The sequence below is a fragment of the Amblyraja radiata genome, chromosome 31 (genome assembly GCF_010909765.2).
Source record: "Amblyraja radiata isolate CabotCenter1 chromosome 31, sAmbRad1.1.pri, whole genome shotgun sequence".
In the NCBI taxonomy this organism is placed as follows: domain Eukaryota; kingdom Metazoa; phylum Chordata; class Chondrichthyes; order Rajiformes; family Rajidae; genus Amblyraja; species Amblyraja radiata.
The window spans coordinates 12,836,285-12,849,256 of NC_045986.1; the positions used below are offsets into that span (position 1 = coordinate 12,836,285).

The window sequence follows — 12,972 nt, forward strand, 5'->3', positions numbered from 1 at the left end:
CAGAAACAAAGCATAATCATTCGTTCCAAAGTGCTGGTGTAACTCAGCGGGTCAGGCAGCATCTCTGGAGAACATGGATGGGTGACGTTTCGTGTTGGGACCCTACAATCAGTCTGAAGAAGTGTCCCGACCCGAATCGTCACCTACCCATGTTCTCTAGAGATGCTTCCTGACTCGCTGAGTTACTCCAGCACTTTGTGTCCTTTTTGTAAACCAGTATCTGCAGTGCCTTGTTTCTACATCAACTTTTGTAGTTGGACTAAAGTGATATTAACCCAATCTTGCAACGTTGTTCAACAGCAGAAAGCAGAATAATTCTCACAGTTATGCACCTGTCCCACTTAGGAAACCTGAACGGAAACCTCTGGAGACTTTGCGCCCCACCCAAGGTTTCCGTGCGTTTCCCGGAGGTTTTTGTCAGTCTCCCTACCTGCTTCCACTACCTGCAACCTCCGGCAACCACCTGCAACCTCCGGGAACCGCACGGAAACCTTGGGTGGGGCGCAAAGTCTCCAGAGGTTTCCGTTCAGGTTTCCTAAGTGGGACAGGGGCATAAGGAATCTCCTTTCAAAGTTTTGTTCATGATTTTTGTAGGCTTTAACTAAGAACCTCAATGCCAGGCACTCAGAAAGGTTTCAATAGTGAATTAATTCAAGGAAGCAGGGATTTTAACCTGTTCAGTGCCACCACCAGTGAGTATACTTGGGTCATGGCCAATAGTGTAAAAAAAACGTGGCAGTGAGCAGGTTAAACTCAGACCCTACCCGAAGGGGACAGATAGGATAGACAATCAGAACCTTTTCCCAGAGTGGGAATGTCAAAGACTAGAGGGCATAGCTTTAAGTGAGATGGGCAAAGTTAAAAATTAGACCTGTGACTGTGAGGCAAGTCTTTTACACAGAGAGTGCTAGAATCCTGGAACATGCTGCCACATGATGTTGGTGGAGGCAGATATTGAATGGCATTGGAGGATTTTGGATGTTCAGGGAATGGAGAGACACAGGTTTAGTGCAAGCAGAGGAGATTAGTTTAACTTGGCATCATGCTCGGCATGGTCATTGAGGGGCTGAGGGGCCTGTTCCTGTACTGTTCTATGTTCTATGTATATCTGCTCTGCATTGATTATTGCCAGTGGCCTTACCATTGTTTAACCCACGGCAGCACCATTGAGAAGGCCCAGCTCGTCAAGGACAAGTCTCACCCCGGTCACTCCCTCTTCTCCCATCGGGCAAAAGGTATAGAAGTGTGAAAACGCACACCTCCAGGTTCAGGGCCAGTTTCTTCCCTAGCTGTTATCAGGCAACTAAACCCCAGGACAGAAAGGCCAGTGGGAATGGGACGGGGAGTTAAAATGGTGGGCAGCCGGGAGATCACGTTGGCCAAGGTGGACTGAGCGTAGGTGCTCAGCGAAATGACTGCGCTCGGTCTCGCCGGTGTATAGGAGTCTACTCCGAGAACCACGGACTAAACTGAGATGGTCTGAAGAAGGGTCTCGACCCGAAACGTCACCCATTCCTTTCTCTCCAGAGAGGCTGCCTGTCTTGCTGAGTTTTGAGTCTATCCAAGCTGGCCAGTGTTACTTGGCTATGTAGCTATGGCTCTTCTTGGCAGCTTGCTGTCTGGCATGGAGTTGGCACGCGGAGACCATCCTCATCACTATTCTACTGGTGACGTGAAAAGATATTCCAATTCTGGAAATGGTTGGCGTTTTTAAAGTGGTTTGAAATTATTAAATTGTTAGAGAAGCGTAACCTAATTGACTCTGTGAGGATATAGCCTTTAATGATGTTACATCCATTTTCTGTCTCCTTGCTAATCTTATATTTTAAATCATATTAAAGTTCACTGTCCGGTTTTTCATGCAGCCAGTCACAGAGTCCCGAGCTCGTGCTGCCTAGATGTTCATTGTTTCATTTCACTCTCTTTTTGGAAAAAAATACTGAATGCTCCAGTTGTTTTTTTGCACGATTACCTAGTGTTTAGATCGGCACAGTGGCACAGCGGGTAGAGCTGCTGTTTCACAGCGCCAGGGACCCTAGGTTTGATCCTGACTTCAGATGCTGTCTGTGTAGAGTTTGCACGTTCTCCCTGGGATTTCCTCCTGATACTCCAGTTTTCTCCAGCGTGAATTTGTTGGTTAATTGGCCTCTGTAAATAGCCTCTCGTGAGTAGGGAGCGGATGGGAAAGTGGAATAATATGGAACTAGTGTGAACGGGTGATCGATGGTCGGCATGGATTCGATGGGCTGAAGGGCCTATTTTCATGATAGATCTCCAAACTAAATTGAACTACACTATTACAGTTACTAATTTATTGTATTTTTGATTCATATATATTTATCTGTGTGTTATTGCGTAACGGTCTGTTAAGCTGCAACAAGTAGGGATTTCATTATTCCACAGTCAATACATGACAATTAAACACTCTGGACTCTTGAGTGTTCAATATCTCAATTTGACAACAGATATTGCAGGGAGGGAAATTACATTGTGTGTGTGTGTGTGTGTGTTTCTGTCTGTGTGTGTGTGTGTGTGTGTGTGTGTGTGTGTGTGTGTGTGTGTGTGTGTGTGTTCATGTCTGTGTGTGTGTGTGTTCATGTCTGTGTGAGTGGGTGTGTTCATGTCTGTGTGTGTGTGTGTTCATGTCTGTGTGTGTGTGTGTCTGTGTGTGTGTGTGTGTGTGTGTGTGTGTGTGTCTGTGTGTGTGTGTGTGTTTGTGTGTGTGTGTGTGTGTGTGTGTGTGTGTGTGTGTGTTTCTGTCTGTGTGTGTGTGTTTCTGTCTGTGTGTGTGTGTGTGTGTGTGTGTGTGTGTGTTCCCGTTGTGGTGTGTTCCAGTCTATATTTGTGTGTGTGTGTGTCTATGTTTTTGTGTGTCTTGTGTGCATGCACATGCATGTCATTTGCTTGTCATTTTGTGTGTTTGTACATGTATGGGTGCTGGTACACATGAGAGCAAGTATATTTCCGCTAAACCTATTCTCCATGGCTGCACACAGTGGCGCAGATGGCAGAGCTGCTGCCTCACGGTGCCAGAGACCTGGGTTCGATCCTGACCTTGGGTGCTGTCTGTGTGGAGATTGCTTGTTCTCTCTGCGACCGAGTGGGTTTCCTCCGGGTGCTCCAGTTTCCTCCCACATCCCAAAGACGTGCGAGCTTGTAGGTGAATTGCCCTCTGTAAGTTGATCCTAGTGTGTAGGGAGTGGATGTGAAAGTGGCATAACATAGAATTAGTGTTTAATTTAGTTTAGTGTGCAAAGTGTTTCGTGTTTAGTACCATGAAAATCTTTTTTACTTGCTTATCTTGCTTGAAAATCTTACTTACTAACCAGTTAGCGAAAAGACTATACATGTCAAGCCATTCACTGTGTACAGATACAAAATAAGGGAATAACATTTAGTGCAAGATAAAGTCCAGTAATGTCCGATTAAAGATAGTCCGAGGGTCTCCAATGAGGTAGATGGTAGCTCAGCACTGCTCTCCAGTTGATGGTAGGATGGTTCAGTTGCCTGATAACAGCTGGGAAGAAACTGTTCCTGGATCTGGTGGTGTGCATTTGAACACTTGGATACCTCTTGCCTGATGGGAGAGGGGAGAAGAGGGAGCGTAAACAGGTGATCGGTGGTCAGTGTGGAATCGTTGGGCCGAACGGCCTGTTACCATGCTGTGCCTTTCAACCAATCAATCAGCCATTTCTCACACAATTTATAAGGGGAATTTCCTGGGGTTATTGGAATTGTTGAGCTTGGGTCTTTGATGCATCACTCAAGCTGCCAACTTGGGCTAGCAAGGACCTGATGGGTCAAATGGTCCCCAGCTTGGTAAGAAGTGAGTAGGGAGGAACTGCAGATGCTGGTTTAAACCGGTTAGACAAAAAAGTGACTCAGCGGGACAGGCAGCATCTTTGGATAGAAGGAATGGGTGACGTTTTGGGTCGAGACCCTTCTTCAGAAGACGGGTCGAAGTCCGTCTGAAGAAGGGTCTCAACCCAAAACGCCACCCAGTCCTTCTATCCAGAGATGCTGCCAGTCCCGCTGAGTTACTCCACATTTTTGTGTGTATCTGTGGAAGGAATGGGTGACGTTTTGGGTCGAGACCCTTGAGGCCAGTAATATTTGTGGCTGTCTCTCGGCAGGGGTCTGAGCCAGGGCTCGGAGACGCTGAACCTCGCGTCTCTGACGGATTGCAACACTTATCTTTGAAGGGCAGCGAGCGAGACTGGCGTGGATTTAATAAGTGATCTGCAGCACTCTGTATTCATCAGTCAGTGGGAATGAATGCTGCTGCATGTGCCTGTCTCCTCAGCATGTTGCTTAATAAGCACCTGACAGCTGAAAATTTGTTGTTTGATACCCGCACACCCTGCTCTTCCTGTTCATATGCAGCATCATGCCTTCAGTCTCAGAAGTGATATTAGAGGCATATTGATTTTAAATCTGTTCAGTGTACGCTGTAATTGTATATTAGAAACTGGCGTCTCTGCTGGCAGAGTGTGCGGTGGATGCACGGTTTATCCATTGCCACAGAGTCTGGGAGGAAAGTGAAGACCTTGGTGCTTAAGGGAAGGGAGAAGGTGGAACTGAAGTATTCTGGATTCACTGGGGGGGGGGGCTTTTGAACCAGGAGATACGATCTAAGCGGAAAGCGGAATGGGGGCAGGAAAGGCAGTCAGCCAAATAGATAAGGAACCCTTTTAAAACAATCTCGAGAGCAGACAGGTAAAGTTGGCAGTAAGGAATGTGCAGGGTTGGGTCGTTGCTGGGCGCTGGCCCATGTCGGCGTCCTGCCGGTGTTTTTGGCCCCCTGTGTCACAAGTAGCTCATTGAGACAAATGGCCGAACAAGGCCATTGTTTGTCCGGGGGCCTTGTTTCCGTCGGACTCTTATCTGATCTCCGTCAAGGGTATCAGCATTAATCCTCTCGGGGAAAGGAAAAGGCGGAGGAGGTGGGGGGAGGAAGAAGGGGGGGACAATCTTTACTGCTAAAGCCGGCAAAAAGAGAAAGTGCAGAGAAAAATAAACCAGACAGGGTTTCCGCAGCCCCAAGTTGTATTTTTTGTTTTGTTTTGCAGAGCTGGTGATGAACTTTGCAAAGCGACTCTGTTCACCGTGCATCAAATGATCATGGAGCTGGGTTTGAGGTATAATGGGTTTTTGATCTCTCTCTTTATCCTGCAGATGAAATCTTAGGAAAGCGGAGAGTATGTTCGCCGAACAACATCAGTGAGTGTCTGGAAGTCAAACGGCGGAGGAGCGAATCACCCAAAGGTACGTTTCAATGCTGGACAAAGCCAGGTTACTACATTCTGCTTTCTGTTTTTGGTGACATGGTTTCTCATTAGCCACAGAGCATGGATGCAGGCCCTTTGGCCCAATCTTGTCTGTGCTAACCAAGTTGGCTTTGTGGGCTGGTCCCATTTGCGTGCATTTGGCCCATAATCCCTCTATATCCTCCCATACCTGTATATATCGGTCAATATAGACAATAGACAATAGGTGCAGGAGTAGGCCATTCGGCTCGAAGAGCCGAATGGCCTACTCCTGCACCTATTGTCTATATTGGTCCAAATGTCTTGTGCAAATTGAAATTGTATCCTCTTCCATGGCTTCCTCTGGCTGCTCGCTCCAGATATGGACTCCCCTCTAGGTGTGAACGTTATCCCTGAGTTCCCTCTTAAATATCCCTCTCTCCCTTCTCACATTGAACCGTGTTAGAATCCTCCATCCTGGGAAAAAAAATCGAGTTTAGTTGATTGTCACGTGTACCGAGGTACAGTGAAAAGCTTCTGTTGCGTGCTATCCAGCCAGTGGAAAGGCGATACATTATTACAATCGAGCCATTTACAAGATACGGATACATTATAAAGGGACTGGGCAGTCACGGTGGCAGTTGCTGCCTTACAGCAAAAAGCAGCGCCTGGGACCCGGGTTCGATCCCGACTACGGGTGCTGTCTGTATAGAGTTTGTACGTTCTTCCAGTGGGTTTTCTCCGAGATCATCGGTTTCCTCCCACGCTCAAAGACGGACAGGTTTGTAGGTTAACTGGCTTGATAAAAATGTAAAATTATCCAAGTTGGCGATATGCAGAGTACTGCCCTGCCGACTACAACATTCAGAAGGTTCAGAAGGACTGATGTGAATAACGTTCCGTGCCAGATAAAGTCCAGGGTTGTCCGATCAAAGATAATCCGAGGGTCTCCAATGAGGTATATAGTAGCTCTCTAGTTGTTGGTAGGACAGTTCTGAAAAAAGACTGAGTGTGATCCATGGCCCCTCATGATCTTGTACACATCAGTAATGTCACCGCTCACCAACCTCCCACTCTTCAAAGGGAAACGTCCTCAGCCTTTATAACTCAGCCCTTCAAGTCCTGGTAATGTCCTGATGAATCTCTTCTGCATTCTTTCCAATTTAGTAGTATGTCCCCTTCCCCCTCTCACTCTCCTTCATTCCGATGGCTCGTGTGGCTAAGGGTGGGACCTCGAACCGCTCCCAGGGCCTGGGCACTGCCAGCTCCACGTGGTAAGAGCAACATCTCCTGCCTGAAAGTGATTGGGAATTCGGCCATTCCATATATTTCCCATTGTCCTTATCGCAAGACGGAGGGCCAGATCTGGCACGGTGGCGCAGCTGGCAGGAGCCGCTGCCTAGCAGCACCTGAGACCCGGGTGCGATCCAGATCTCGGCTGTTGTCCATGTGGAGTTTGCACGTACTACCTACCCTGTGACCACATGGGTTTCCTCCGGGTGCTCCGGTTTCCACACATATCCCAAAGACGTGCGGGTTTATAGGTTAATTGGCCTCTGTACATTGCCCCCAGTGTGTAGGGAGTGGATGAGAAAGTGGGATAACATAGAACTAGTGTGAACGGGTGATCGATGGTCGGCGTGGACTTGGTGAGCCGGACGGGCTGTTTCCATGCTCTACGTGAACCTGAAAAATGTAAAGGAATCTCTGTCATTGTAACAGCATATTCCAGTTTGCACTGATACACTTTGGCGTCTGGTACTGAGGGCCTTTGTCACACAATGCATCAAACACAAGGTAGACACAAGGAACTGCAGATCCTGGTTTACAAATACACACACACAAAGTGCTGGAATAACTCAGCAGGTCAGGCAGCATCTCAGGAGAACATGGATAGGTGATGTTTCAAGTCGGGACCCCATCTTCAGAAAGGTTAGTCTTTTCATTAGGAGCAGCACGGTGGCACAGTGGTAGAGTTGCTGCCTCACAGCGCCAGAGACCCAGGTTCCAACCTGACTACGGCTGCAGTCTGTATGGAATTTGTACGTTCTCCCTGTGACCGCGTGGGTTTGCTCCTGTTTCCTCCCACACTCCAAAGACAACCAGGTTTGCAGGGTTAATTGACTTTGGTAAAAATTGTAAATTTTCCCTAATGTGGAGGATAACGTTAGTGTACCTGGTGATGGCTGGTCGGCGCGGACTTGGTTTCCGCTCTGTATTTCTAAAGGGTCTGTCCCACATGCGTTTTTTTCGGCGACTGCTGGCGCCCGCCATAGTCGCAGCAGGTCGCCGAAAATGTTCAACATGTTGAAAATCCAGCGGAGTTTTGTTGAGGAGTTTTACACTTCCTTATTGGGAATGCATTCTGTTCAATGTACTTCCTGTACTTGTGCCGTTACTGAATCTCCTAGTCCCATGGGTAATTTAAGCTGATGGTTGACCATAGAATTTCTCATCAACAGTCATAACCAAGTTATTGGTACAAATGACTTTCAATGAGCGAGGGACCTGTCTGATTCACCTCTGCCCCATCGCGGACATTGGACTTTGTCTATTCTACAGTTTGCCTTTCCCTTTTGCTCTACACGTTGCACTTGTACTCGAGTTTGACGACTGTATATACGGTATTTTATGATTGAATTAGATAGCACGCAAACCAAAGCTTTTCATTGTACTTTGGAGCATGTAGATCTAGTGACACACATTTCATGAAGCTGAACTTCATGATGATGTTTTGACGGAGAAGGGCAGGAGATTTGATCTGCCCGACTTTTCTTGTGGTACTTTTAGTTTCGTTTATTGTCACGTGTGCCGAGGTAGAGTGAAGAGCTTTATGTTGCGTGCTAAAGGGACTGTCCCACTTGGACGCCATTTGCGCGTCACGCAGATGGCGCACGAAGATTTTGTACATCCCAAAATCCTGTGCGTCACTGCCTACGTCACCACGCACCATGCGCGCATCACGTGCGGGGCACGACGTGTGCGTCGTGCGTCGTGCCGCGTAAATTATGTCGCGTAAATTACGCGCAACTGAAGCCCAAGTGGGACAGGCCCTTAACCAGTCAGCGGAAAGACTAGATATGATTGCAATCAAGACATCCACTGTGTACAGATACAGGACAAAGGGCAAGATAAAGTCCAGTAAAGCCTGATTAAAGATAGTCCAAGAGTCCCCAGTGAGGTCGACAGTAGCTCAGGAAGGCTCTCCAGCTGTTGGTTCAGTTGCCTGATAACAGCTGGACAGAAACTGTCCTTGAATGTTATGGTATGTGCTTTCAAGCTTCTGTATGTTCTGCTGGACGGGAGTGGGGAGAAGAGGGAATGACTGGGGTGAAAAAGGTCCTTGATTATGTTGACTACTTCCTCAAGCCAGCGTGAAGTGGAGAGGGAGTCGGTGGTGGCGAGGCTGGTATGTGTGCTGGACTGGGCTACATCCGCAACTCGTGACATTTTCTTGCAGTCCTGGCCAGAGCTGTTGCCAAACCATGCTATGATGCATCCGGATAGAATGTAGATGTTGGTATGAATCATTGGAGACACACCGACCTTCCCTCGAGTTGATGTGCTTTCTTGACCGTAGCTTCAATGTGGTTGGTGCAGGACAAGCAGTTGGTGATATTTATGCCGAGGAACCTGAAGCTATTGGCCATCTCTGCTTTGTCACCATGGATGGTGATTAACCATGAACTCCACCTCCAGCTTCCAGAAGTCAGTAACCAGGACCATTGTGGGCTCCACTCTTCCTGAGTCATCGATGCAGACTCTGCTTTGTTCTGAACCTCCTCTACTCTCCCCCTCCCTGACTCTCAGTCTGATGCAGGGTCTCGGCCCAAAATGTCACCTATTCCTTTTCTGCAGAGAGGATCTTATCTAGGCTGCTATCGGAAAAAAAAAGGGACACATAATACGTTAGAAAGCACACAGGGTTGTAGATGTTGGTTTACCAAAAAAATACACAATGTGCTGGAGTAGCAGGTCAGGCAGCATCTCTGGGGGACATGGATAGGTGATGTTTCGGGTTGGGACTCCTCTTCAGACTGCTTGCAGTGGGGGTGGGGATGGGGGGGGGGGGAGGAAGCTGGAAGGGAGGTGGTGAGGCAAAGTCAGGCAAGTGATAGGTACAGGTGTGGGGGGGGTGAAGGGTTAGGCAGATGAGTGGACAAAGGCCGAGATGAAAAAACAAAAGGCTGTGAGATAAGGAGAGAAGAGGCATGGAATGTGAAGCCAGAGGAAGGAACATAGGTGGAAGGGGATTGTGTGGGGGGGGGGGGGGGGGGGGGGGGGGGGAGGGTGGATGGTGGGAGAATTGTGTGGAGAGGGGTGGGGTTGGTGTTGGAGAATTCAATGTATATTGCATTGGGTTGTAAGCTAGTTATGTGGAATATGAGTAGGGAGGAACTGTAGATGCTGGTTTAAAGTGAAGATAGACACAAAAAGCTGGAGTAACTCAGTGGGACATGCAGCATCTCTGGAGAGAAGGAATGGGTGATGTTTCGGGTCGAGACCCTTCTTCAGATCCTGTCCCGCTGAGTTACTCCAGCTTTTTGTGTCTGCGGAATATGAGGTGCTGTTCCTCCATTTTGTGTGCCTCACTCTGGCAATGGACAAGTCTGGGACAGAAGCATCAGTATGGGAATGGAAAAGGGCATTAAAATGATCAGGAACAGAGAGATCCAGCAGGTCCTGGCAGATAGAGTCATAGAGTGATACAGTGTGGAAACAGGCCCCACAGCCCAACTTGCCTACACCGGCCAACATGTCCCAGCTACATTAGTCCCATCTGCCAGCATTTGGTCCAAGTGTTACATGAAACAGCCTACGCTTGGTCTCGCCGATGTATGGAAAGTAGCCAACATCTACATCTATGAGCCCCTGCCCCCAGTCAATAAAGAGCGATTTTAATGAAAACCTCGATCGGAAAGGTCCACGTCCCTGGCAGAAGGTCCATGACAACTGACGGCCCCTTTCCGCCAATGATGGGTCTGAAAAGCTTTTAACTGCAGTTTCTCTGGAAGTGACAAGAATGCACAATCTCAGTTTCTAATTAGGCTTTCTATTTCTTAAACACGGAGATGATGGGTTCGAGGAGATGGTGTTGGGTGAGTATTTTACACCCTGCTCTTAATTGCTGTCAAATGAGCATAGACGCATGCCGATAGTTCAGCTGCCTTAAGGGCCTGTCCCACTTGGCCGTCATTTACGCGACATCATTTACGCGTCGTGACGCGCACGGTGCGTGGTGACGTAGGCAGTGACACGCGGTCACGCACGGCGCCCCAGGATTTTGGGATGTACAAAATCTCCGCTCGCCATCTGCGTGAAGCGCAAATGACACCCAAGTGGGACAGGCCTTTACTCCCCCCCTCCCCCCACTGGGTAGGCTGGTTGACGGATCTGGTTCCAGTGCTCCCTTGACAATCCTGCAAGGGTTAGTTTGTACTTGTGTAGGAAGGAACTGCAGACACTGCGAACGGCTCTGTTGTAATCGTGTATTGTCTTTCCGCTGACTGGTTAGCACGCCACAACATCTTTTCATTCTACCTCGGTGCACATGTGACAATAAACTATGACCCAAGAGCCCACAATGGTCGATTGTTGGCTGTGGATGAGGTGATAACAAAGAGATGCGCACAGATAAGAAAACAAATTTGCGTTTGGTTGGGGCTGGTGAGTGAATAAGTTGCTGGAAAGCGACCGTTGATTCTTCTTAGATAAATAACTCAGCGGGGTTCCAGGGGTTTCGCCTGCGTTTCAGGAAAATTAATTCTTTGGGATTTGACTGTTGACGTACGCGGATCACGCTGCTTTGGTGATTTCTTTTTTTGTTCCCGCAATATCAGAGGTAGGAGCCGACCAGGCTAAACAGTCTGACAGTGCAGTTGTGAGAAAGATCAACGGCAAAACCAGGGGTACAACTCCACTGGCTTCCCATCTCCCACCGGATCAACTACAAAATCCTGATCCTCACCTACAAAGCCCTCCACCATCTGGCCCCCCCCCATATCTCACTGACCTCCTCTCCCCCTACCAACCCTCACAGTCCCTCAGATCCACATCAGCCGGTCTCCTCTCCATCCACAAGTCCAACCTCCGCAGTTTTGGGGACAGAGCCTTCTCCAGGGCAGCTCCCAGGCTCTGGAACTCCCTCCCCCAACTGATCCGCAATTCAGTGTCCCTCACCATCTTCCAGTCCCGCCTCAAGACCCATCTCTTCACCTCTGCCTATCCTTAGCCCCACGTCCCCCTCCCTTTTCATCTGTGCATTAATTGCCTCATATTGTGTTTTGTATTGAATTCTGCCTTTACTTTGTGTACTAGTCATGTCTCTACTATTTATTTCATTCCCCTTACATGTTTTTCCTCTACCTGCTAAATTTTTGTAAGGTGTCCTTGAGACTCTTGAAAGGCGCCCATAAATAAAATGTATTATTATTATTATTATTACTTGTCAGTGGAGTCAGGGGATATGGGGAGAAGGCAGGAATGGGGTACTGATTGGGGATGATTAGCCATGATCACATTGAATGGCGGTGCTGGCTCAAAGGGCTGAAAGGCCTACTCCTGCACTTACTGTCTATTGTCTATTGTTTCCAACAAGTTAAAGTGTTTTGCAACAACCAGAATTGTTTAAACAGGCCCTTCAGCCCACCGTGTCTGCGCCAACCTTCGATTCCTGTAGACTTGCACTACCCTGCAGGCACTAGGCACAGGCACTTGCACTACCCTGCAGGTACCTACAAACAAACACGTCTTTGGAGTGTGGGAGGAAACCGGAGCGCCCAGAGGAAACCCACGCATGTCACGCGGAGAACGTGCAAACTCTGTACAGACAGCACCCGTAGCCGGGTCGAACCTGTGTCTCTGGTGGTGTAAGGCAGCAACTCTATCGCTGCACCGCCGTGCCACCCCAATACTTGTAGTGTCCTTACAAAGGTGAGACATTGTTTTAACACTGGCAGGCTAATGTGTGACGGAGTCACTCTAGGGCCTGTGAGCTCAGTGTGTTTGCCCATTGTCACACATTTGGCCGCGTTATAACTTTAGTTGCTGATTAATCGTTCTTTTAATCATAAAAGTTAGAAGGTTATCATGAAGCCTTTGTGTATCAGGGATTAGGCCAGGAATGTAGGCTGCTTTCAATTTCCCCTCGCCCCTTTTAACTTGGAATATTTGGAGAGAAAAAAAGTGGTGCTTAAGGCGTGTAGTGGAGAATGTGGATCAGTCTTTAATTAATGAGGGAGTGGAGGTGTGACAGTGCCTGAGCGGCTGATGGTTACACGGATCAGGGCAGTGTCGCCCTATAATGATGGGTGTGGACCCTAACGCTACAGTGAGCTGGTATTAACACTGACTGAGCACGTGGAAATTTCTAGTGTAGGAAGGAACTGCAGACGCTGGTTTACACCAAAGATAGACACAAAATGCTGGAGTAACTCAGCAGGCCAGGCAGCATCTCTGGGGAGTCACAGTGGCGCAGCAATAGAGCTGTTGCATTACAGTGCCAGAGACCCGGGTTCGATCCTGACTGTGGGCGCTGTCTGTGCGGAGTTTTACATTCTCGCCGTGACCGCGTGGCTTTTCTTCCGCCCTCCAAAGACGTACAGGTTTTTGAGGTTTATTTGGCTTAGGTAAAAAATTGTAAATTAACCCCAGTGCGTAGGATAGTACTAGTGTACGGGGATCGCTGGTCGGCGTGGACTCTGTGGGTCAAAGGGCCTGTTTCTGC

At 48.3% G+C, this 12,972-nt stretch overlaps 1 protein-coding gene across 8 annotated transcripts in view; it reads left to right on the top strand.

The window, feature by feature from the left end:
- samd11 (sterile alpha motif domain containing 11) overlaps positions 1-12,972 on the top strand; it is a 244,144-nt gene that overhangs the window by 149,268 nt on the left and 81,904 nt on the right. For all 8 annotated transcript variants that reach the window (XM_033048526.1, XM_033048527.1, XM_033048520.1 and 5 more), the window contains exon 6: positions 5,176-5,265. In XM_033048526.1, the coding sequence (XP_032904417.1) occupies positions 5,176-5,265 (90 nt within the window). The remainder of the gene's footprint in view (positions 1-5,175; positions 5,266-12,972) is intronic.